The sequence below is a fragment of the Dreissena polymorpha genome, chromosome 3 (genome assembly GCF_020536995.1).
Source record: "Dreissena polymorpha isolate Duluth1 chromosome 3, UMN_Dpol_1.0, whole genome shotgun sequence".
NCBI lineage: Eukaryota > Metazoa > Mollusca > Bivalvia > Myida > Dreissenidae > Dreissena > Dreissena polymorpha.
The window spans coordinates 81,744,596-81,772,284 of NC_068357.1; the positions used below are offsets into that span (position 1 = coordinate 81,744,596).

At 37.0% G+C, this 27,689-nt stretch overlaps 2 protein-coding genes across 2 annotated transcripts; both read left to right on the forward strand.

Moving 5' to 3' along the window:
- Window positions 1-3,778: 3,778 nt before the first annotated feature.
- Window positions 3,779-14,932, forward strand: LOC127874977 (kynurenine 3-monooxygenase-like). Its single transcript, XM_052419701.1, has 14 exons — window positions 3,779-4,156; window positions 6,843-6,912; window positions 7,999-8,186; window positions 9,392-9,440; window positions 9,904-9,991; window positions 10,393-10,561; window positions 10,917-11,110; window positions 11,338-11,395; window positions 11,527-11,616; window positions 11,822-11,879; window positions 12,023-12,105; window positions 12,373-12,474; window positions 14,008-14,067; window positions 14,328-14,932. The coding sequence occupies exons 1-14, from the start codon at window positions 4,124-4,126 to the stop codon at window positions 14,484-14,486; spliced, it is 1,401 nt and encodes a 466-aa protein (XP_052275661.1). The 5' UTR covers window positions 3,779-4,123; the 3' UTR covers window positions 14,487-14,932.
- A 4,694-nt stretch (window positions 14,933-19,626) lies between these two features.
- Window positions 19,627-27,231, forward strand: LOC127874978 (26S proteasome non-ATPase regulatory subunit 8-like). Its single transcript, XM_052419702.1, has 8 exons — window positions 19,627-19,766; window positions 22,222-22,294; window positions 23,487-23,589; window positions 23,854-23,947; window positions 24,647-24,745; window positions 25,035-25,108; window positions 26,026-26,137; window positions 26,485-27,231. The coding sequence occupies exons 1-8, from the start codon at window positions 19,659-19,661 to the stop codon at window positions 26,617-26,619; spliced, it is 798 nt and encodes a 265-aa protein (XP_052275662.1). The 5' UTR covers window positions 19,627-19,658; the 3' UTR covers window positions 26,620-27,231.
- The last annotated feature ends 458 nt before the right edge of the window (window positions 27,232-27,689 follow it).

Consider the following 27,689-nt stretch of genomic DNA (forward strand, 5'->3'; position numbering starts at 1 on the left):
TCAATCAAATCTAATCATAAATAAAGAAGTTATGGCAATTTTAGCCAAATTTAATAATTTGACCTTGATAGTCAAGGTCATTCAAAGATCAAGGTAAAATTCAACTTGCCAGGTACAGTACCCTCACGATAGCATGCAAGTATTTGAAGTTTGAAAGCAATAGCCTTGATACTTTAGAAGTAAAGTGGATCTAAACACAAAATTTAACCATAATATTCAGAGTTACTAAGTCCAAAAAGGGCCATAATTCCGTCAAAATGACAACCAGAGTTATGCAACTTGTCCTGTACTGTCCCCTTATGGTAGTTTGCAAGTGTTCTAAGTATGAAAGCAATATCTATGATACTTAAGCAGTAAAGTGGACCAAAACACAAAACTTGATCAAATTTTCAATTTCTAAGTATAAAAGACCCATAATTCTGTCAAAATGCCAGTCAGAGTTACATAACTTTGCCTGCACAGTCCCCTTATGATAGTAAGTAAGTGTTGCAAGTATGAAAGCAATAGCTTTGATACTTAAGGAATAAAATGGACCTAAACACAAAACTTAACCAAATTTTCAATTGTCTTAGTATAAAATGCAATAGAGTTGATACTTTCTGAGAAAAGTGGACCTAAACACAAAACTTAACCGGACGCCGACGCCGACGCCAAGGTGATGACAATAGCTCATTATTATTTTTTTTTCAAAAAAATAGATGAGCTAAAAATGGCGATACATGACATTGTCTAGGCCATAACTATGTCATCCATAGTGAGATTTTTAAATCATTTAGCACATTTGTTCACAATCATTGGACAGTGTGTCGCGCGAAAGAATTACGTCGATATCTCCAAGGTCAAGGTCACACTTTGAGTTCAAAGGTCAAATATGGCCATAAATTAGCTTGTCCGTGCCATAACTATGTCGTTCATTGTGAGATTTTAAAATCATTTGGCACATTTGTTCACCATCATTGGACGGTGTGTCGCGCGAAAGAATTACGTCGATATCTGCAACGTCAAGGTCACACTGTGAGTTCAAAGGTAAAAAATGGCCATAAATGATCTTGTCCGGGCCATAACTATGTGATTCATTGTGAGCTTTAAAAGTTACTCGGTACATTTGTTCACAATCATTGGACGATGTGTCATGCCGATGTATTACGTCGATATCTCCATGGTCAATGTCACACTTTGAGTTCAAAGGTCAAGCGGTCATACATGATCTTGTCCGGGCCATAACTATGTCGTTCATTGTGAGATTGTAAAATTACTCGGTACTTTTGTTCACAATTTTTGGACGATGTGTCATGCGAAAGAATTACGTCCATATCTCCGAGGTCAAGGTAACACTTGGAGTTCAAAATTCAAAAATGGCCATAAATGAGCTTGTCCGGGCCATAACTATGTCATTCATAGTGATATTTTAAATTGACTCTGTACATTAATTTTCTTCACAATCATTGGGTGGCGTGTCGTGCGAAAGAATTCAATAATTCAAATGTCAAAATGGCCATAAATGATAATTGCATAATAATTCTTTAAAATCGCCATAAATTAGATTCTCTTGGTTTGTGAAGACAGCATGCAAAATAGTCTGTGTCAAAGCAGCATGTGGGGGTATACTCACGTCTGTGACAAAGCTCTAGTAAACTATATATTCTCTCATACCAGAAAATGCCAGCCATTATTGACACATCTTTCATACAAGACTACATATCTTGTCATTGACACACCCTCTCATACCAGAAAACGCCAGTCGTTATTGACGAATCCCATATACACGACAATGGCAGTTGTTATTGACACGTCTCTCGTACAAGACAATGCCAGTCGTTATTTGACACATCCTTTTAAATACAAGACAACGTCAGTCTTTATTGAAACATTTTCTCATACCAGACAACGTCATTCGTTATTGACAACTCTCTCATACCAGACAACGTCAGTCGTTATTGACAACTCTCTCATACCAGACAACGTCAGTCGTTATTGACTTGACGACTCTCTCATACCAGACAACGTCAGTCGTTATTGGCACATCCTCTCATACCAGACGTCAGTCGTTATTGACACATCCTTTCATACAAGAAAATGTCAGTCGTTATAGACACATCCTCTTGTACAAGACAACGTCAGTCGTTATTGACAACTCTCTCATACCAGACAACGTCAGTCGTTATTGACAATTCTCTCATACCAGACAACGTCAGTCGTTATTGACAACTCTCATACCAGACAACGTCAGTCGTTATTGAAACATTCTCTCATACCAGACAACGTCAGTCGTTATTGACAACTCTCTCATACCAGACAACGTCAGCCGTTATTGGCAACTCTCTCATACCAGACAACGTCAGTCGTTATTGACACATCTCTCATATCAAACAACGTGAGTCGTTATTGATAGCTCTCTCATACCAGACAACGCCATTCGTTATTGACAACTCTCTCATACCAGACAACGTCAGTCGTTATTGACAACTCTCTCATACCAGACAACGTCAGTCGTTATTGACAACTCCTCTCTCATACCAGAAAACGTCAGTCGTTATTAATAACTCTCATACCAGACAATTCTCTCATACCAGACAACGTCAGTCGTTATTGACAACTCTCTCATACCAGACAACGCCAGGCGTTCTTGACAACTCTCTCATACCAGACACCGTCAGTCGTTATTGACAACTCTCTCATACAAGACAATTTCAGTCATTATTGACGCATACTCTCTTACAAGACAACGTCAGTCGTTATTGGCACATCTCTCGAACAAGACAACAACAGTCGTTTTTGACACATTTCGTATGCAAGACGACATTAGTCTTTGTTCACACATTTCTCAGACTAGACATCAGTCGTTATTGACACATCTCTCATACAAGACAAGTTCAGGACTTGTTGACACATCTCTGATACAAGCCGACGTCAGTCGTTATTGACACATCTCTTATAAAAGACAACGCGAGTCGTTACCGGTATTACACATCTCTCATACAAAACGAATCAAGTCGGTATTGACACATCTTTCATACAAGACAATGCCAGTCGCTATAGACACATCTTTCATACAAGACATGAGTCGTTATTAACAGGTCTCTCATACAGGACAACTTAAATTATTGTTGACACATCTCTTCTACAAGACAACGCCAGTAGTTATTGAAACATTATATCATATCCTTCAATGCTATGACCCGACATTTTTAGCATGTTAATTTGATATTTACACTTAAGCAAATTTATTTATTTATTTACAACTCAATCATAATTTGAAATAAAATACAAAGAGCGTATATAATTTATAAGGTGCAAGCTAACGCACTTTTTTGACACTTATAGATCATTGAAATGTATATATTATCGTTTTATTTGTATTTTTATTTGATATTAATGAACATGTATGTAATACAATTTTTAAATACACACAATACGATGTCTTTGTAAATAATGTTTGAGAGATTTTTATGTAACTATGTTTTGGCAAAACGAAAAATCCAGGTAGAACATTATCTTAAATTCGAACTTGGTCGCTAGTTGAAATCCCGCTCAGAGCACTGAATTTTCCTGAGCAAAAAAATTAATCCCACGCTTGCTCCTCTCCACCCACGAGTATAAATGGAAAATATAAAAATGTTTTTCTATGAAAAATATTCATTTGTCGTTATAAAATAGCTAACTTTAACGTGTATAAAAGCTGTGAAAAGTCTCTTTAAAAGCACACCCTAGTCAATACAATGATCGACTGTATAAAGTCGCGTTTAATCTTTTAAGATCTTGCGATCGGAGGCATGTTGACGAACGTACACTGATTATGAATTGTTTTAAAAGATGTTTTACAATAACTTACAATACGAACCGATTATTACTGCACATAAAACAATCATACGCTACGCCAATGTCAGAACCTTTGTTAATTTGTTATAAACCAAAATGGGTTAATTTGCTACGAAACAAGCCTATTTAGATGCCCTTTGTCCAAGCTCTGTGTTGAGTATTTCTATACACACGGTGTACATGTTTGCTTCAACATATACTGACCTGTTGTGTCCTTATTGTTCGACTTAACGGATTAAAAACGTTGGCCAAGGTGCCATTAAAGCATTGCAGAAGTGGATTGTGTTTGTTTCCGAACTAGAGGATGAAATCTGTTATAATTGTCGGAGGTGGTCTGGTAAATATATACTTCTCATTTATTTTTATTGACAAAACCATGATGTTATATAACTTTACATGCATTGTTGAAATGATATTCTGCATCAAATAAACCAGATAGGCTTACTAGCATAGACGTTATATTAATAGATGTTATCTATCTTTGTTTGGGTTATTTGTTTTCTCAAGCGTACTGTACTGAAAAAAAAAGTACACGTACATGCCCGTTCATACATGCGCAGGCACGACGTTTTCGAGCATTGCGTAATAGAAGCATATCACTCATCGCAAATCATACCGTCAATCGGAAAAAATCCATTGAATTGGTAAATAAATGTACTGTTTCAAAATTAATATTTACTGATTGATGGTGAATAGACACGTGATCAACCTGATGTTGTTAAAATACAATGTTTCAATAAAGTCTTTATTTCATTTACATCATCAACGTCGTTATCGTCATCTTGAGAATATTACCTCGTCGTTTCAACAATAAATTATACATGGACAAACATTGGCCCACCATCAGCCTTTTTAGCTCATCTATTTTTTGAAAAAAAATTATGAGCTATTGTCATCACCTTAACGTCGGCGTCGGCGTCCGGTTAAGTTTTGCGTTTAGGTCCACTTTTCTCAGAAAGTATCAATGCTATTGCATTCAAACTTGGTACACTTACTTACTATCATGAGAGGACTGGGCAGGCAAAGTTAGATAACTCTGGCGTGCAATTTGACAGAATTATGTGCCCTTTTTATACTTAGAAAATTGAAAATGTTGGTTAAGTTTTGCGTTTAGGTCCACTTTTCTCAGAAAGTATCAATGCTATTGCATTCAAACTTGGTACACTTACTTACTATCATGAGGGGACTGGGCAGGCAAAGTTAGATAACTCTGGCGTGCATTTTTACAGAATTATGTGCCCTTTTTATACTTAGAAAATTGAAAATTTTGGTTAAGTTTTGTGTTTAGGTCCATTTTATTCCATAAGTATCAAAGCTATTGCTTTCATACTTGCAACACTTACTAACTATCATAAGGGGACTGTGCAGGCAAATTAATGTAACTCTGACTGGCATTTTGACAGAATTATGGGCCCTTTTTATACTTAGAAAATTGAAAATTTGGTTAAGTTTTGTGTTTAGGTCCACTTTATTCCTACAGTATCAAAGCTATTGCTTTCATACTTGCAACACTTATTAACTATCATAAGGGGACTGTGCAGGCAAAGTTATGTAACTCTGACTGGCATATGGACGGAATTATGGGCCCTTTATACTTAGAAAATTGAAAATTTGGTTAAGTTTTGTGTTTTGGTCAACTTTACCCCTAAAGTATCATAGATATTGCTTTCATACTTGGAACACTCGCAAACTATCATAAGGGTACAGTAAAAGGACAAGTTGCATAACTCTGGTTGTCATTTTTACGGAATTATGGCCCTTTTTTGACTTAGTAACTTTGAATATATTGTTAAATTTTGTGTTTCGATCCACTTTACTTCTTAACTATCAAGGCTATTGCTTTCAAACTTCAAATACTTTCATGCTATCATGAGGTTACTGTACCTGGCAAGTTGAATTTTACCTTGACCTTTGAATGACCTTGACTCTTAAGGTCAAATTATTAAATTTTGCTAAAATTGCCATAACTTCTTTATTTATGATTAGATTTGATTGATACTTTGACAAAACTACTCTTACCTGACATACCACAATAGACTCCACCCAAACCATCCCCCGTGCCCTCCCCCCTCCCCCCCCCACCCGAATCCCCCCCCCTATTTTTTTTTTTAAAGATCATCTCACAAATGACCACCACACCCTCACACTATACCCCCCCACCCCACCCACCCCCCTCCCAAATTATTTTTTTTTGAAACGGTAAAAAAACAAATATTTATTTTTATTATTTTATGTTTGAAATACCGTTAAACCATCGCACCCAAGAATCCCAAAACACCCCCCCTCCCCCCACCCGAATCCACCCCCCCCCCCCTATTTTTTTTTTTTAAGATCATCTCACAAATGACCACCACACCCTCACACTATACCCCCCCCCCCCAAATTTCATTTTTATTTAAACGGTTAAAAAACACAAATATTTATTTTTATTATTTATGTTTGAAATACCGTCCAACCATCGCACCCAAGAATCCCCCCAATGTTTTGTGTTTTTTTGCATTTTTTTTTTTTGCATATTTTTTCGCATTTTTGGAAAATATTGTAATATATGTCCACACCCCAACACTATACACCCCTCTTCACTCCACCCCTCCCTCCTTTGTGATTGAAAATGAGAGTCCCTTCACCTTTAAAAAGAAAATAGATGAGCGGTCTGCACCCGCAAGGCGGTGCTCTTGTTACATTTTATTTTGTTTAATAGTTTGCATCTTTACAATACTCATACTCTCAATGAGACCTGTTTTCGTTCTCTTCCACCAAATACCTTCCCACCCCACCCATCAACACAATCATCATCGTCATCATTATCATCACGCTCATCATCATGATCATTATCATCAATCATAAGTATAACAATAAAAATAATTATTTTATTATAATCATCATCATGATCATCATCAGCAACAGCAAAAAGATCATCATCATTTTAAATCATCGCCATCATCATCAGCAACAATACATAGTCATTATTTATTACTGGTATATTCTGATGCATTGCATGTACAAATCTCCACCCATTGTAGGTGGGAGCCCTGCACGCGTGTTTTATGGCACAGCGAGGGTTCAAGGTGGATCTCTACGAGATGAGGCCAGGTACCACTGTATATATACGAACACAATGATCGCTATTAAATATTAAATAAAGTAATAAGTAATGTGTACGCAGAGAACTACGGTGGCATGAACGGGACATAGGAAATATTTGATTTAGCGTCTCTATTACGTAAGCTAAGGCGTGCGCACGCGATCGCTATGACGTAAGCGCGCGATGATATCAGGTGTGTACCCAGTAATTGGAGAAAGAAACCAGTCGGAATGTCAACCATTTTGTAACAAGTGCACTGAAAAATTTGGTCAAATTCTTATCGGTCAGCTATCGCTTGCACGAGTAAAAGCTATCGCGGGCCCGTATTAGAGACCTCTAAATAAAATATGTCATATGTCGCATTTATCCTACCATAGAAAGCAGACGTGCGTGTAGTTCATATCGGAGCGTTATATCATCACTTCTAAGGGAGACATGAACAGTTTCAGGGCTTTTTTTCCTTCTTTGGGACCCGCCGAAAATCGGCCCTTTCCCCTCAGATTTTTTTTCCCCTCAGCAGGTAAATTTTCCCCCAGACATCATTTTTTTCCCCTAAAAAAAAAATTTTTTTTTTTTTTTTTTAAACTTTAAATACATAAGTTAACCTGATGCAGTGTAGAAAATATAACATATTGCATAATTAAATTATCTGTTGCCTTGATTTTGTTTTAAAAACAGCAAAATATGTTGAATTGATTATTTAAGACTTTCTTATTTTCCCCAAAATCCAGCGTTTCGCGTGATTTTTTCCCCTAAAATCCGGCATTTTGCGCGATTTTTTCCCCCTCAAAAAAGGCCAGGCCCTTTCCCCAAAATCAGATAAAAACCGCTGAGTTTCTAAACTTAAAGTTGTTAATAACTTTGTTGAAATGAATTTTCTTACAAATTTAATAATGTTTTTGCAATTATAGCAAGATTTATTCCACAAACACGTTTTTATTGTGTCTTTTTATAATATAGATGTCCGATTACAATTTATGCCAAAGTACCTATTGCAGCTCAATCGTAAAAAAACTCTGCTTTTCTCAGAAAGCCGACTTTCCGCTTATCGGAATTGGCCGATGTGATCCGAGTAACTGTTTTGCTCCCTGCAGATATCCGGACGCTGGAGGTTGTGCGGGGTCGAAGTATCAACCTGTCGTTGTCCGCTAGGGGCCGGGAGGCGCTGCGCCGGGTGGGACTAGAGGACATAGTCGTGCAGACCGGTATACCCATGTATGCCCGCATGATACATGACGTCGATGGTACCCGGCGCCCTATACCGTATGGCAAAAAGGACCAGGTACAAGCTAAATTGCTTTCGTTCTCAGTCCTCAAACATCTTACGTTGTTATTGCCCCATTTGTATTTAACGATATTTATTGCATTTAAAAGAAAATCCGTCCACACGACGACAAAACGATTGTAAACGTATCTTTAAAGTCTCTATAACGCTCAAAATCAACGTAAATGTCGTAACGTATTTCGTAAAATAAAGTTAACACCTAAACAATCAATGTTCCTTATAGCAATAGCCACAATTTCAACGCTAGATGTGGTGTGATTACATAGATTTGTGTAGATACAAAATGCTCGTATTTATTTATTTGTGACACAATTAATTCCAAGTTATTTTGCCGCGAATATATCTATTCATGCGACAAACGAACACTAAAATGGTACCATGTTAGAGTCCATGTGTCGTTTGAATAGATTTCGTTGCGGGAAATTAAAATGGAATTAAATATGTAAAACAATAATAAAAACAAGCATTTTTTATCTACAAACATCTATTTAACCAGACCACATCTGGCGTTGAAATTTCGGCAATTGCCATAAGGAACAATGATATTTAATTGTTTAGCTTTATTAAACGAAATACGAAGTACGAAAGTTGCGTTGATTTTGTTGCTTTAAATACAACCTCACAGTCATACTTCAAAGATCAAATTTAGTCATAAAACTCAAAGATCATATTTGGCTATATAACAGCCTCGGACTGCAACTTTGTCATTTATTACGTAATTTTAAGATAACCTACTTCTATTGACAACCAAAAGGACTATGCATTTCACGTGTAAAACTTCTCTTACTTTCCTGAAAGGTCAGGGTCACGCTCAGAGTCCAAAGTTCATATTTGGCTATAAAACAGCTTGCCCATGCCGACTTAAGTTTTTCACATGTCTCATTACGTCAAAGCTCTTATTTAGAGGTCAAAAGTCAAATTTGCTGCACATAGCTTTTGTTTGCCATAAGCGGAGTTTTGATGAAAAAATGGATTGTTGAGGCACCCTGGCCTTATGGACACATTTGGTGTCCCACATTTGGTGTCCGTTAACTCAGGTGAGCGCTCGAGGGTCATCATGGTCCTCTTGTTATGCATTTATCGAGTTGGTTGCGTTATCATACAAGTATAAGTTCAGTATATTGTATTGATTGTATGTGTTATTATTACTTTGTGAAGACTGATTTTTATCAGCATTTGACTTTCAAGTGTTTTGTTTTCAGTACATCATGTCAGTGGACAGACGACACCTTAACGAGGTCTTGCTCACAGGTACGTATGAACACTTAGAACAGCAGAGAACTTCAACTATGAGCATGTTAAAACATACGTCAAGTGCTGTTAAAAAAAACAGTTGTAAAAATGTACACAACTTTGTTCCTGCAAGTAGGACGGAAATATTGATTGCATTACGAGCAAATATATTAAAGAGTTTCAGTAGTTTGTCACGCTCACCTGCCAATAGGCCTTGCCGCGCTTCTTGGAAGTAAATTTATAGTTCTAAATTGTTAAAGACATATGTGGAATGCATCTTTTTACGCACAAAACAACACGAACCGCTACGAAGTATTGTGATAATATTATTTTATTAAATCACGGTCGCGTTCAGTAACGTTTTGTTTAAACGTCACCGATGTCAGTCCAAGTATGTAATAATGTCAACTGTAATATTGTTGTGTAACGCTAGAGGGTCATGGAGAGTTATAACGGCGATTCTGGTTTCTGTTTTTTCAAGAGGCGGAAAAGGTTCCGAATGTGACCATGCACTTCGAACATAAAGTGATGGAGTGTGACTTCGACAAAGGCACCGTTAGCTTCCGAAAGTAAGAGCCCCTCTTTATCCACGTGATACTTCAAGGTCGAAATGTTTCTGGGACGATTGACCCTATTTCCATACGCGCTTCATCACTGTAGGACCTTTTTTAAGACAATATCATGAATATATTACATGAAAATGCGTGGCTCGGCTTTAAGTAAGATAAACCCGCCAATGGCCGATATTGAACGTCAATCCACTAAGCAGATAGAGGTTATTTGAACCAAACAGAAAATCGTAGCTTTCTATTTTCTGTTGTTGTGATAGACATAATAATATAAAAACGGACCACTATTGTGGCGTGTCTCACGTCAGTTTTGACGTAACTAGCGTCATGTGGGTTCTTATGACACAGTTTAATGACGTCAATTGCTACTTAAATGACGTCATCTTTGATTTATGTCACAGAAATGACGGCAGCGTGGTGACGGCGACTGCGGATCTGATAGTGGGCTGTGATGGGGCGTTCTCGGGCGTGCGGCAGCAGATAATGAAGAAGACTCTGTTCGACTACGAGCAGGTGTTCATACCGCATGGCTACATGGAACTCAACATGCCGCCGGCCGCGGGGGACCACGTACGCGCATAGAAATTTAGTCTTCTTAGTGCATTTACATCATGTGTTTAATATTTATGTGTTTTGTTTGGGAGTCTCCACAAACTACAATGTCTTTTAACATTAAACTGCATGTGTTTAAACTTTAACCTCATTTTTTATGTTGATGCTGGAATAAGAGTTTTTCAATGTTTTCATTTGTCATCACCGATTTTCGTATCCATAAGTACTCAAGTTATAGCACATGACAAGCAAACATGGCCGATGCTAGCGAAGTTCGCTAGCATCGGCCATGTTTGCTTGTCATGTGCCATAACTTTGCCATCGTTAATTTACGGTTTACATCGGCGATTCCCGTGTACCTGTATTTCCGCAGTTCGCGATGGAGGTGAACTACCTGCACATCTGGGCACGTAACGAGTTTATGATGATCGCGCTGCCCAACCAAGACAAGACCTACACTTGCACGCTCTTCATGCCGTTCGACATCTTCCGGACGCTGACGACCAAGGAGGCCGTGCGGAAATTCTTCCAGGATACATTTCCGGACTCCATCCCGCTACTTGGAGAGTGCGTTTTTTTTAAATTGTAGTTTGTGTCTTGTTATTATGCACCTCGTGCATGGTTTTCGAAAGTTATAAATAATAATTCGTAGCGGATTTGTCAAGTTATCTAGTTTATTGAACATACTTACATAATGAATATAATCTTGAATAATGCTTTATGGCCTTACTATGCATTCAGTCATGTAGAGTTAGCATTCTCACGTGAGCACAGGTTTGCTTGGTTTGTTTCAGAGAGTATGTCACAGAGACCGTGTCTACAAGCAAGGCTCTTCCGTTAATCTCAGTTAAGGTAGTTTAATGTTAGAAACATTTTTGTTGTTCCATAAGTACTAAATTATTATTATTATACGATAATGAAGCCTTTGTCAATATGCTACTGCTACTGATGATGATTATGATGATAACGATGAGCGATTTCAGTGTTCCCCGTACCACGTGAAGGACAAGGCGGTGATCCTAGGGGACGCTGCCCACGCCATGGTGCCCTTCTACGGACAGGGCATGAACTGTGTATGTCTGCTGTACACCATACATTTACCTTCAATTGTATTTCAATTTACCATGTCTTTGTTGGTCTAAAAATTTTAAAAATATGTAAGATAAAGATAACAGATTAACATTTTTATATTAATATGTAGATACATGTATATTTATAATAACATATTTCAAATAAGTATATGTTCATTGTTGAATATGCGCTTTTCCTTGATTTCAGGGTTTCGAGGACTGTATAGTGTTTGATGACCTTCTGAACAAGCACAACAACGACATAGGTAGTTATCAAACGGGTACTTAGAGGGGTTGGAGAAAGCACTGCACAGGTTAATCTGGAACAACACTTTACGCACATGCATTATGCCCAGTTTTCTCAGAACACGACTCATATACACTATTATTACCGTATTGCTGTTTCCAGGTGCTACACTGGCCGAGTACACGGAGACCAGGTCGGTGGACGCCAAGGCTATCGTAGACCTCGCCTTATACAACTACATCGAGGTACAGGAATGATCACACGTGGATGCGTGTATGGGGTTAACTAGCATTGTTTGCTTCTATCGAATTTTATTGAGGTCAAGTTTTGGCATCTTGTCGACAACAGTTCTAAATTTCTTTTTTAACGAAGCCATATCTGATAAAACGTCATTATAAAAGTGACGATTGTGTTTAAGTTCAAATATGCAATTGGGATGTTTAGAAGACGATTCCTGACTCTGAAGTTGTCTTATACCATACAAATAATATACGTCAAAATGTGTTTTAAAGATGCGCGAGTCCGTGAATTCCCGGATGTTCCTGTTGCGAAAGAAGTTGGACAACTTCCTGTACTGGCTGTTCCCCAACACGTGGGTCCCGCTGTACACATCGGTAAGAATGCGTCACGATCACATGTGGGGCTAACAATGCCCCACGCCGAATGATATGATAATTTGAACGCATATATCAGAGTTTATTGTTACGTTTAAACTGAATGTTTTTATGTTTCATATCAAATAATATACCCTAGTAATACTTTTATGCTATTCATTAGCAGTTAATAGTCTTGTAAGGTATTGGACTACCTTTCAGCATATATTTATGCCTTTCATAGTGTATGCGACCTTCAATTTATATTATTGATATAATTTATTAATAGGTTACATGTGCCTTGCTTTACACTTTTACAAAAACTTGTTACATGCGTTCGTTTATATCTTATAAGAACGTCATTAATATACTAGCAGGCTTTTTAATGGAAAATTATGTATTTTTAGCTCGACTATTATATATGAAATATATATAGTGGAGCTATCCTACTCACCCTAGCGTTAGCGTGCAAATGTTAAAGTTTGCGTACCACCCCAAATATTTTCAATGTCCCTTGACATATTGCTTTCATATTTTGCATACTTCTTTACCAACATGACCCCAACCTATAAACAAGAGCAGACAACTGTATCAAGCATTTTGTAAGAATTATGGCCCTTTTTTCACTTAGAATATGCATATTATTGATAAATCTATGTTAAAGTTTGCATACCACCTCAAATATTTTCAATGTCCCTTGACATATTGCTTTCATATTTTGCATACTTCTTTACCAACATGACCCCAACCTATAAACAAGAGCAGACAACTGTATCAAGCATTTTGTGAGAATTATGGCCCTTTTTTCACTTAGAATATGCATATTATTGATAAATCTATGTTAAAGTTTGCGTACCACCTTAAATATTTCCAATGTCCCTTAACATATTGCTTTCATATTTTGCAAACTTCTTTACCAACATGACCCCAATCTATAAACAAGAGCAGACAACTGTATCAAGCATTTTTTAAGAATTATGGCCCTTTTTCCATTTACAATATGCATATTACTTTAGTTACATTGCCATAACTTCTTTATTTATGATCAGATTTTATTAATACTTTGACAAAACAACACTTACCTAAATACCACAATGGATTCCACCCAAACAATACCCCACGCCCCAACCCAGAATCCCTGCCCCCCCCCCCCCTCCCCCCAAAAAATATTTTTTCCCCTTTTTTTTAAAGATCATCTAATAAATGACCACACCCCACATTATACCACCCCTCAACCCCCCCCCCCTACCCCCCCCCCCCCCCCAAAAAAAAAAATTATTTTTTTTTTCCTTTTTTATTTATTTACTTTATTTTTGAAGGACCGTCCAAACTTCCCACCCAAGCTATCGCTATCAAACTTGAAATAAAATCTATTTAGTTTGTTTTATGTCTTTACAAATGTTCAATAGATTGTGGACAATATACCTCAACTATTACCTTGACCTTATTGAATAATTTGAACAATTACCCCATGATGGCTTACGTTATACTGTCAAGCACTCGAATAGTCGAGCGCGCTGTCCTCTGAAAGCTCTTGTTTTATATTTATTCCAGGTATCATTTTCGAGGATTCGCTACCACCAGTGTATCAAGAATAAACAGTGGCAAGATAGGGTGAACACTAATTTCTGTTGCTTACTTCTTTGCTTCCTTTCTCCTCTGTTGTATACTTTGTGAAAATATAGGATAAGACCGTCATTCATAACCACTAAGCATTGAACAATTGTAAGCAGCATCCGTGTCAAAAGGCACGAAACCGCTGTATGCTCTGCTCTCTTTTTATTCGTCTTATTAATTTAAAAAACGTAGAATCTGCTGTTTCGTACAAAATCATACATTGGTAAATGTGAGTTTATGTCTGATTTGATATTTAGGTCTTGAGGCGGGCTATGTACGTCGGCGTTTCGGGCCTCCTAGCAGTAGGGTACTGCGCGCTCACGAGACCACAATACTTCCGGCTCTCACTTCCGGTTCAACTTGAGGACTTTGTCAACAGAGTGCGACCGTCATGGCTTGAAAGAATATGCTTCTAGTATTTTATGTTTGAATTTGCGAGAAGGAATTTGTTGTAACCTTGAGGGTTTGACAATTATATTAGTGTGTCTTTGTGTTTTATTTCTTTCAAATTTGAAGGGGAATTTGACGATCCTTTGATCGTAAAGAACAATTAGTTGTTCGTACATACAGGACTGATTGTTTAAACATGGCGTTTTGAATTACTGTTGATACCAAACAATACACTGAGCGTTAGTATACGTTAGTATAGGACAAATACATTTGTATATATTGAAGTTGAATGGAACGTGAATGCATATCATGAAATTGTTAAATAAATGTATAATGTTTTGCGTGGTCAAATGTTAAAATTTAAAAGTAAAATATCGGTATTGGTTACCTGTCTTTGTATGCCAGAGTATAACACAAATAATGCAGTGGTAATGAATGCTAACAATCTTTATGAAATAAATATTTAAACAAATCCACTAAGTCTTGCGTGTGTGTGATGTTTGTTTTTTCTTCCTTCCTCTTGTACACGCCTTTATATGGAGCTGTAACATGGTCCATGCATTCATAATTTATAAATTGTGGCAATGACAATTAACTCTTAAAATGATTGAAAAACAAACGAACAAACATCTACAACCAATTCAATTACGAAAGCACACATGGGCATTTCCTTTCAGTGTGTTTCAATAATGTTAAACGATACTTACACAGGGTCCCGCAAATGATTGTAATAAACTCTTATATGCATTCCACTAATTTTACAAATATGTCAGTGCTCTTGTCCCGACTATTTAATGGCTTCAATTGTGTCTTAATTTATTAAAACTTCAGAATTTATCAACTCTTGCATTACTTTGTGGAAATGTTTCAAACTAGAATACCGGTAAATGTTATCGTGCAACTCAGATGCAAAACTTATTTTTAACCAGGTTTTCCGAAGGAAAAAAACAACTGGTAATTAGATTGGCGAATGTCGGCGGGCGGGCGGGCGGAACAAGCTTGGTCGGGCAATAACTATGTCGTTCATTGTGAGATTTTAAAATCATTTGGCACATTTGTTCACCACTATTGGACGGTGTGTCGCGCGAAAGAATTACGTTGATATCTCCTAGGTCAAGGTCACACTTTGAGTTGAAAACCTGGTTGTGTGACAATTTTGTCCCTTGTTATTACATTATATCGCGTCTACGCACATCGAATGATAACACACAAGATTCAACTATATGTACTTACCGGTATATCACATAAATATCGGCACCATTGGCCACTCAAATAAGCCGGATATTCTCACAACGCTTGCACGGCGTTCTTAAAATTAAGTAGAGTAGTGCGGAATATGTCACATATTTCAATGGGTCGCGACATATGTCACACATTACAATTGGTATTATATAGCGCTAACACAGCTTCCTCAAAGCATACGCATCGCGTTTTTACAGCGTCCCTCAAACATTCTTACGGTAAGAATTTGCTACAATGCGTATGTACGTACTCACGCCATGCAGACGCTTTACAGTCACTGTACAAACGCCGCTCATATCTACAACGTTCGAATTGCGTCTTTAATGCGCGTCCGCGGTGATCAAAAAGACCCCATAACATGGCGCTCTTGGCGATGGCACGGCGCTACCACAATGTTATCAAGTCGTATATTTTCGGACGCTCTGGGATTTTCATAATCATTCCCACGATCGGTCTGGCCGTTGATATGAAATGGGGAGGCGCGACCACAAAGAGATCCTTTACCAGTCAGGTCAGTTTTCGGCTGCTGCGAGTAGCTCATCAATGGGGATGGACGTCCGCTCTTTCAATTTGTCCATCCAGCTTTTCTTCTGACGGCCTCGACAGCGACCTCCCTCTAGCGTGCCCTGGAGAAAAGTCATGCACAGTGAGTATGCCTGATGACGTTTGCAAACAAGCCAGCTGTGTCGTTTGACGAAGGCCAGAAAGTGTGGGCCAACAAATGCTGCTGTCATGTTACGTGCGTATACGTTGCCCTCGTGCTCCAAGAAGGAGATGCGTTCAATGGCCTGCATCCGACTTTCTGTGTCTGCGCGAATGTCTATGTCGTACAATATGATGGTGTGGGGTAGCTGGCTTGTCCACAATCTGCCCAGTTTGACCATAGCTGCGGTCGCCATGGCAATTCTTATTCGGACCACAGCGGTACTGATGCCATACATCTCGCTGTTCATGGTGATGTCCTTTTTGTTCGTCTTGTTCACCAAGATCTTTGACCTTTCCGTGCTGACCTCCATCCCTTGTGCCCATGCTCTTTCATATGATTTTATGGAGCTTACGCCTAGTTCCACGCATAAGGTCAATGTCATCAGCGAATCTTAAGTAAGAGATGGGTCTGCCACCGATGGAGACAAAGATGTGGTGGTATTGGGAGGGTCTCCTACGGAATACCGTTAGGGCCATCGTGGTAACACATTAAAATCCAGAGGGCGACAATGCGATAGTGCAATAGCACGATGGCGACAATGCGATAGTGCGATGACGACAGTGCGACAATACGATGACGACAGTGCGATAGTACGATTGCGACAATGCGATAATACGATGACAACAGTACGATAACGCGATAGTACGATGGCGACAATGCAATAATACTTTGACGACAGTGCGACAATACGATGGCGACAAAGCGATAGTGCGATAAATACGATGACGACAGTGCGACAATACGATGGCGACAATGCGATAGTACGATAAATACGATGATGACAGTGCGACAATACGATGGCGACAGTGCGATAGTACGATGGCGACAATGCAATAGTACGATGGCGACAATGCGATAATACGATGGCGACAGTGCGACAATACGATGGCGAAAGTGCGATAGTACGATGGCGACAGTGCGATAATACGATGACGACAGTACGATAACGCGATAGGACGATGGCGACAATGCGATAATACGATGACGACAGTGCGGCAATACGATGGCGACAGTGCGATAGTACGATGGCGACAATGCGATAGTGCGATAATACGATAACAACAATGCGACAATGCGATAGTATCATGGCGACAATGCGATAATACGATGCCGACAGTGCGAAAATACGATGGCGACAGTACGATGGCGACAATGCGATTATACGATCACGGCAGTACGATAACGCGATAGTACGATTGCGACAATGCGATGATACGATGGCGACAGTACGATATGACGATCAAATTGTCGCCATCGTACTATCGCTCTGTCGCCATCGTATTGTCGCACTGTCGCATAGTCGTCATCGTACTATCGCGTTGTCGTCATCGTACAATCGCATTGTCGCCATCGTGCTATCGCCTTGTCGCCATCCAACTATCGCATTGTCGGCATCGTACTCTCGCATTGTCGCCCTCTGGATTTTAATGTGTAAATACGATGGCCCTAACGGTATTCCGTAGTCTCCTGCATTATCTTGTCGAGGTAAAGCTTCGCCTCTTCAATCCCGATAATTCGTTTATTATCATTTTATAACAATTGACTAGTAAGTGCCATGACCCCTCTCCCAACAGCGATATATCGCGAACATGTATTAAAAACCCCGCTCCTAGTCACCTACGCACATTCCTAAAATTAATGTTCTGAACAACAGCTCATGCCAGCTTTTAATTCCCGAGGCAGAAGATAAATGCAACCAGAGCACACAATTACAAGACATCAGCTTAAACAGTTTGGAGGTTTGCACACAGCATTATGATCAAAGACGTCATTTCTCAGCTGTGTTTTTTGCGCCATAAATTATGGGTATGCGATACTTTTAAGATTCTAACATGCCTCGAAGGATTTTCTGTGTAATTTAGTAGCATATCTTAAGCACAGTTAGTTATCGATTTAAATATGCTGGGTTTTTATTTAGACGTGTGACCAAAATAATGAAGAACAACATCTGCCTTCTTAAAAAAATGACATATCTGCATATGCACGAGATCAATAAACTTAAAACACATTTGTAATAGTAAAATACAAATATTTTGACTATTTGGAAATTATTAATTAATTTAAATTAATATAACATTGCATATGCGTGTTTTGTAAAAAATGACAATGCATAAATCCGGGTCTACCACAGTGGTTTGATGAAAACATGGATTTCTCACCTTTGTATAGCCTATGGATCTTGATAGATACGTCGTAGATACCAATTCTGGCTTTTACTCGACGATAGACGGCTTTCGAGTCCATTTCCTGGGTATCTTTGGAGAAGATCTAAAAAACGCTCCCACAGTGGGGATCGAACCCTGAACTTCCGGTCGTTAGGCGGACATCATATCCATTACGCCGGCGTATATGTAAATATTGATAAAAGGTATGGGGCAGCGAATTGGCAATACCCAATAATTTCCCAAAGGTCTTATCTTTTATATGTCGTAACCCTCTAACCAAGATATTGTTTAACTTTGAAACTTAAAAAATTGTTTAAAAAGAGAGCGCAAATCTTACTTTATAGTTAAGTGTATGGAAATAGGGCACGGGGTTGCTAATGCTATATCGAATTGATAATTTATGGGTTTTATTATTACAAATTCATCTAAAAACAATTTTCATTTTATTGTTTTGGTCAGTTCCATATTTTTATGTCAAGCATTTAAATGTGTTGTTACACGATATTGTGACGCCTTTCTTACCCATGTTATTGTAACAGCTGTATGAACAGTCTACAATGAGTCTATGTTTTTTTCAACAACGTAAGGTCACAATATACTAAATAGTTTCCCTATATAATTCAATGTAAAAGCGACATCTTTAAGCGAAAATAAATGCAACATTTTGCACATAGAGACCCCCATAACCATACCTTTTCTTAAAGGCCATTCCAAGCGGAGTCGATTTGTGCAATAAAAAAGATATGTCATGTGCGAACCAAGAAAGAACTTGTCAAAAGTCAAAATCGACTGTTTTTGCAACTTTTTTTCCGGCCGTTTTTTAGTGGAATGTAACCTTTTTCGGTGCAATGTTTTACTATAGTATCTTAGTTCATCATATTTCAGGCATTTAGTATTGAGCACCTATTCATGTCCTACTACTTTCTCCAAAAGATAAAGCCAGAACAATAGTTTAAAGTGTACAACATGCCTTCGAATCAACTATGGTATTTTTTAGAGAGTACATGAAACGGTTATTTAGTATACTGTAACCGTAACGCAGTTTATTTCCATTTATTACAAGTAATAAATATTTCAAGGCAACAATGGCGTCTCTGAAAGAAATTGTGATCATGTATCAAAGTTTAAAGCGAGAATGGGACAAGAAACCAGCAAATCTAGATAGATGTGGCGAATTATTATCAAAATTAAAAGTAGTCCAACATTTTTTATTTATTTTCTCTTTGAAAACCTACGTATTTGTTTCCTTTTATTCGCGCCGACATGATTTTGCCGTGTCATTTTAACATATTTTCGCGATGATTTTCAGTAACTCGAGAAGTGTATAATTGAATCTTAGAGCGAAGACAACTTAAATTAATCATAAACCAATTCTTAGTCAAGCATTTTATTGTTTTAATGTTGTTGTCAAGTAAAATAAACATTGATTTTCTATAATAACTTTTAAATGAGATGAGCAGTTTATCTTTTAGTTTTACCATGTTTACTTGGGGTTAAATGAACTACTAGTCCATGTTCATGCAAAACCCAACACAGTAACCTATCAGGATAATGCTGGGAATTTCAGGTACTAGGATATAAACTTCTGTTTGCCCCCGTGCACCATGTTATGGATTTTTCAGACACTGATAGTGTAAAAGGAATTCCCTGTTCGGATGATAACATAATGAGGATGTGTCATGGAACATAAATGGGTGACCCTTACCTAAAATATAGACAATGATTGAACAGGCTTTTTCCGCCCTATGCCACGGGTCCGAAATTCGGCCCCATTCCCAATGCAAATCTGGTTGTTTTTTTCCCAATTGAAAAAAAAATTCCCAATTCAAAAAAAAAAAATTTTTTTTTTTTTTTTTTTTTTACCCTTTAAATATATAAGTTGACCTGATCTGGTGTAGAAAATAGAAAGTATTGCATAATTAAATTATCTGTTGCCTTGAATTTGTTTTAAGAACTGTAAAATATGTTAATGATTATTTAAGACTTTCCTTTTTTTCCTCAAAATCCGGCGCTTCCCGCGATTTTTTTCACCTCAAAAAGCCCAAGCCTTTTCCCCAAATTCAGATTAAAAAACCTGCACTAATCACACATGTTCATAATATTTTGTAAAATTTTAATAATAAGTTATCAAAATAGTCGTTATTTACCAGTTAACGGCTTCTTTGAAATATAAGAAACACTGTTTTAAATAATACATGCGATAATTTTTCCCAATTGAGCGAATTTTGCGATTAATTTTTTTCCCAAAATGGGGGTTTTCACGACGCGAAATTCCCAAAATTCCAGTGTGGCGTTTTCCCAAAATGGAGCGGAAAAAGCCTGTTGAAGTTTCTGACATCCTCAAAGGACTTTTTGCATAGTATGTAGAGCTGCAACGATTCACCAACAGCTCAATTCAATTTCAGACAGTCCAATACCGATTGTTTCGATTTGATTCATCTTTCAACCTAGTTTTACCATATATTCACTCTTCTGCCTCAAAATAAACATTTCTGTTCAAATGTGTTGCATACCTAGATATCTTGTGCATTTGTGTGTTTGTTAGATATAGTTCGGTTGGTTCAACAGTGTTTTAAAAACTGTTGAAAGTGTTTTAAATTAACATTTGTAAGAAATATTTAGCAAGAAACTGCCAATTTTCTGACAAACTATGTCAATATTTCAATTAAACATATAAAAAAGAATGGCAAATTAGGAACTAAATATTAATATCAATAAACTTCTGGCTGGAAGATTGCCTTGACTACACAATAATATAATAAATAAATAAATAATAATAAGGCTGGCGACTTGAGTAGTTGCACTGGTGCTACCTCCTGCTAAATCAACGTTATGTTTGCGTTTGACATGTTGCATTAGATTAGTGGTTGAGCCGGACTAAGGGTACGCCACGTCCGTGAAGCACAGTTTACACGTAGCTTTATCAGGAGGGCTACCATCCAGAAAACCAAAATACTGCCACACTTTTGACTTTAGCTTCTTAGGCGCATCTGATAATTTCAATTTGTCGGCCACAACTTTTTCAGCCATTTTGACTCTTTTTCCGAAAGTAGACCGTAACGCGCTTATTAATTGGATGACTAAAGTAATAAGTAACCAATCGCGCGCGTCGTAATTACAGGTAAAGATTAAACCTATACCTTCCCGTATCAAATAGTCAGAGTACAGCGCGCTTTACATATCTATGTCTATATGTTAAAGAATCGAATCGAATTTGGTAGGGTTGATATCGTAATCGAATTGACGCATTTAAAACTGATCTTCGATGCATCGGAGAAATAGCATGTATTAAAAAACTATCGTTTTTAATTCACAAAAACTTAAAGTCTTAGTAAGTACTTTACAGCTTTGGATAAAAAAAGCCTAGATATGCAGTGTTGGACGGTACCCTGCGATCAACGCGACAATTATATTAAAGATATTTATATAATCAGACCAAAATTGTCTAGATACTGACTAATCATTTATTTTAGTAAATAATTTTAGTAACATTTTGTAATATCTATAGTCAGATCAAGACAACTAAAAAACATTAATTGAAATTCAGTATTCTTTTTACTTAAACACTTAAACAAAGTATAATAAATGCTGCTTATTATAGAATAACTTCTGTTTAAATATTTCAAATGCATGTTGTTTAATTTTCAGATTGCCTTGACTCAAGTGTCATTTTTGCCAACAGATGAGTCTGCTCCTTCAAAACAAGAACTGCTTGTTGCTAGTAAGAGACTGGTTTTGATTTTGTAAATTATTGTGCTTGCATATATGTGACGATTTTGGCAGGCAGTCCAGCTATTAGGACTTTTGTCTTGATATTGGCTATGTCATGCCAGGCCTTTTCCAAGCATATCTACGGGTCTGTTTAATTGACCCCTAATACCCATATATTTTTTTCAATGACATCTAACAAAATGTGTAACTTTAATTTTTTGTTTTTTGATTTTGTTCTTGATGTTTTAATTTTAATTTTTTCCCATAATTCAGCTAGGAAAAACATTGTGAAGAGAAATTGCTTTCACTTCTGTCTACAGAAAATAGTTTTTATGCCCCCGAAGGAGGGCATATAGTGATCGCAAAGGTTTTGAAAAATGCTCATAACTTCTATGTCACTTCAGATGTAACATTCAATTTCATATTTGGTATGCATGTGTATATGGACAAGGCCTTTCCATACTCTCACAAATTTTGACCCCCTTGACCTTGAACTTAGGGTCCGCGTTTAGGTTTCGAAAAATGCGTATAGTTTTCGCAAAATGCTCATAACTTCTATCAAAGCGTTTATCGGGGGCATATGTCATCCTATGGAGACAGCTCTTGTTACATGTATTTTTAATGTTGCATTCAGTATAAATTTAAATTGACTTGTCTATTGGTCATTATTATTACATACCAACAGTGCCTGATGCACACAAATGCTTTTATGTCTTTACGCATGTTCAGCGGGAAATCCCTATCCTGATTTGACAAAAATCCGAATTCAGCTAAATAATTGGAAAACAAAAATGAAAATGTAATTTCTTGGCATGGTCACATTTCCTGTTTTAATTAATATATTGTAATTTTTCAGGATTGTTTCCTTTACTTGTGTATCTTTGTGGTCACCATATAATATTAGGTGACGGACAGAACACTTAACATTGTACACGGTAGTTGATGTTGCTGTCTTGTGACAGCTCTTGTTCTTTGTCATGCTGATGGTTAACTTCTACACTTTGAGAGAATGAACTCATGGTTTAATTACCACGAATCAGAAATTTGAAGATGTTGGTTATCAACTGATAATTAAGAACAAATCAATACATGTTATTATTTGTTACTCAATTGACAATTTATGCATATTTGCTGAGGACAAAGAGCCCCAATAAAAGTGTCAACTATAAGATGTGAAACAATGTTTTTTTTTAAATGTTCAGGAGATATTCTGGAAGTTGGTGCTCAGTGGGCAATAGCTAAGAAAGACATACCAGCATTTGAACGATACATGGCTCAACTTAAATGCTACTACATGGATTATAAGTAAGTATTACTCGAAACAGAAAGCATTTTGTATTAAATGTTTGGTGGGAAAAGCACTTTTTTTGTTCAAAAATATGATAAACAAGCGAAAAAGTTTAAGAGTAACAACACAAATTGAGTGTTTTGTAATTATTAAGTGGTAATTAGTAAAGTAACAATTGTATTGTCCGTTCAACAATCATATATGATATCATCATTTTAAATCCAACATATGATGTTACTTATCAGTTGACAATGAGCATGATATATGATTGATAATTGCAGAGAAAATCTACCGGAGTCAACTTACAAGTACCAACTTCTGGGATTGAATCTCCTCTGTCTCCTATCACAGAACAGAGTGGCAGAATTCCACACGGTATGTAAAGACTTGTAGTGTCCTACCATAATTTAAAATGACCATTAATTACCAAGGAAATACTGAACATTTTGGGTGTGGGACCTTTCTTATAAAGAATTCTGAGTTGAATATTTTAATAATTTTAGACATCATATAGATCATCTGTATTGTAAATGTTATTCCTTTTGAATCAGATTTTTGTATTGAATTATTGATAACTGCAACTTATATACAAGTGATGGATGAAAATAATCATTTGCATTTAGGGGTATTATAATTATGTAACTAAAAAGGTATAAAATCATGCAAAATATATATTAATATAGCGAAATACCACTTATTCCCTAGACTTCTTATATTTATATTTGAGCCATGCTCTGTGAAAAGGGGTTTAAATGCATGTGCGTAAAGTGTTGTTCCACGATTAGCCTGTGCAGTCTGCACAAGCTAATCAAGGACAACCCTTTCCACTTGTATGGTATTTTTCATTCACAGGAAGTCTCTTCTAAGTAAAAATCTAGTGAATGCGGAAAGTGTCGCCCCTTATTAGCCTGTGCGGACTGCACAGGCTAGTCTGGGACGACACTTTACACACATGCATAAAAAAAACTTTTCACAGAGCACTGTCATTTATAATAATTATTATAATAAATAATATCAGGCTGTTTGACTGCATATTACTTGACACATAATTATGTTGGCATGTTACTGGTACAGGAGTTGGAGTTGCTGCCAGTGAAGGAACTTCAGAACAACATCTACATCAAACACCCAGTCTCTATGGAGCAGTACCTCATGGAAGGAAGTTACAACAAGGTATCATATATTGTGCTGTTCAATTATAAACTTTGCAGGGTATGAAAATGAATGTTGATAGTGAATACTCTGTTAGATGTTTTTTCAAATCCATGTGTCAAGTTTAAGGCAATGTTGTAATGTACAATGAGTGTTAGTTATGATTGGAAATAATTGGTAGCTTTAGTCCTGTGGAGAGGCTTGGATACCACATTTATATCCCGGAATGCTAATCAGTTGAATCTAAATATAAGTTATACATCATTCAATACATCTTCGTTGTATTAAACATGATTTTATATGAATTTAGGTGTTTCTTGCGAAAGGAAATGTGCCTGCAGAAAACTACAATTTCTTCATCAACATTCTCCTTGACACAATCAGGTAAGTAACAAGTGACATGCATACGCAGCATTGAAGAAAATTGATAAAAAAAACAGCCAGGTCATGCAAAATGTGTTTAATGCCATGTGGGGCCAGCGAAACTCAAGACCAGTCTGCACATTTGCATTACGCATTATTGATTATATGAGACATGCTCTGTGAAAAGGGGTTTAATGCTTGTGTGCAGGCTTCACAGGCTAATCAGGGGCAACACTTTCAGCCTTAACTGGATTTTTGCTAAGAAGAGACTTTATGTAAACAAAAAATACCATAAAAGCAGAAAGTGTCGTCCCTGATTAGCCTGTGCAGACTTCACAGGCTAATCTGGGATCTTTATGCACATGCAGTAACCCCATTTTCACAGAGAACGGCCCATATGTTGTATTTTCGACCATATACTCAATATTTCAACAAGAAATCAATAAAGTTTGTCAAGGATGAAAGTAGAAAGTTCTACCACTGTGAAATCATTCATGCTTTGACAGTTAAGAACGGACTATATCAACTGGGAAGCGGACAACGAGCGAAGCATGGTATTGTAATGCGCATTGGGGGGGGGGGGGTTAGGGATAGGGTTTGGGTTAGCTTTAACCCATACCTTAACCCTTACCCGACCCCTAACCTAACCATAACCCAGGGTTATCTCCCCTATGCCATGCATCGTTGTTGTAATTGTCCTCTTCCCATATCAACTGGTCAATAAACAGCTGTCAATTTTCATGTTATGGTGCAGTATTTATTTTGCAAAATTCATATCTCAGTTGTAGATTTTAAGAAATAGTGTTTATTAAATCCTCGTAGAGTACCTACTACTTGTGAAACAATTCAAGATGTTGTTGCTAATAATACATGTACCGGATTTTTACCATTCTGTTCTTTTCACATTATCATGTGATTTAAGCACATGTTGTTTTCAGGAATGAGATAGCAGGTTGTATAGAGAAGGCGTATGAGAAGATAGCACTGAATGAGACTGCTAGAATGCTGTTCTTTGAGTCTGTGAAACAGATGAAAGAATATGCACAACAGGTTGGTTAAATATATCTAGGTTTATCAGTATCTTTACTGTTTACTTTTAAGCCATTAAGAAAAAGTATTTATATAATATCTTAAATTGCTTAATGTTCATTTTTCATTGTGGTGAAATCCAATACTCTATTGAAAGTAGTTTTTCAGCCATCTTATGTATTGAATAGAAAGTGCTTGACAGTAATTTTATTTCAATATGATGCATTATAAATGAAAATGGTAGTTTGTTTTTGAAATTAAGTTATTTAAGTTAAAACAAGACATGGTTTGTGTTAAATCATTGATATTTTTTGTAATGATGATTCAATGACTCACAACTTGCTTTACTTTGGACCTTTTTTTTCCAGCGTAAATGGGAGCTAAAAACAGACGGGTTTTTCTATTTTGTTCAAGAAGAAAATGAAACGGATGATGTGATACCAGCTAAGGAGTTAGCAGAACAGACTATAATGTACGCACGAGAACTTGAAATGATTGTGTAGTGCCAGTGTCCAAAGTTTGCGTATCATTTCTCATTGTTACTGTATGAGCCTTGTTGTAGGAAAACTGGGCTAAATGCATGTGAGTAAAGTGTTGTCCCAGATTAGCCAGTGCAGTCTGCACAGGCTATCAGTGACAACACGTCGCTTTTATGGATTTTTTGTTAAAAAGGAAGTCTCTTCTTAAGGAAAATCCAGTTGAGGCAGAAAGTTTCCCCCTGATTAGCTTGTGTGGACTGCAGAGGCTAATATGGGATGACACTTTACACTCATGTAATAACTTATTTTAAGCCCAGTGTTCCACGAATGAGGCCCATAGATTTAATGTTTGATGGTAAAGATGTTTATATTAAATGGTGCATATTTCGACGTGAATATAGCAAGTCATGAAACAGAACATGTTATATTCTGATGTAACTATATATACTTATTTGACAAATAACTTTGGGGGAATGACATGGTGCAAGATGGTTAGTTGTTGGGACTTATTGTAAAATTATATCTTGTCCCTGTACTTAAAAAAATTTGTTGTTGTGACTGCCTCACCATGTAGTAATTGAAAATCTTTGTTCAAGTTGAACATGTGCATAAAGTCTTTATAAAATTTACATGGAATGTATTTGTATTGTTCATTTTATTTGTTGTAATTAGAATGTGAGACTACAGATTCAATGTGTATTACCCTGGTACATTAAGTTGCGATGTAGATATTCTTGGCAAGATCAGAGACACATTAACTTACAACAGTTTGAAATTACATAAACATGTTATTTAAACAATTTCAGGGTAAAGACCCTTTTAGTACTTGGAAATTTCAGGTACAGGTTGCATGCAGCATGTTTATAACACTTAAATTTACCATACATATTCAACTGAAGTTGAAAAATAGTGGCTGGGGTCAGTATATGCGGTCAATGGCTAAGGCTTCTGTACTGAATTTAATGCAGCAGAATTATGCACCTTTTAGTTCTTACTTGTCAGGTTAAAATGTTAAATGAGAATACAGGTTCAGATTTAGTCGGAACATGTTTATATCTCTTTTACTACATAAAAAAACTTCAAAAAGGCTTCAG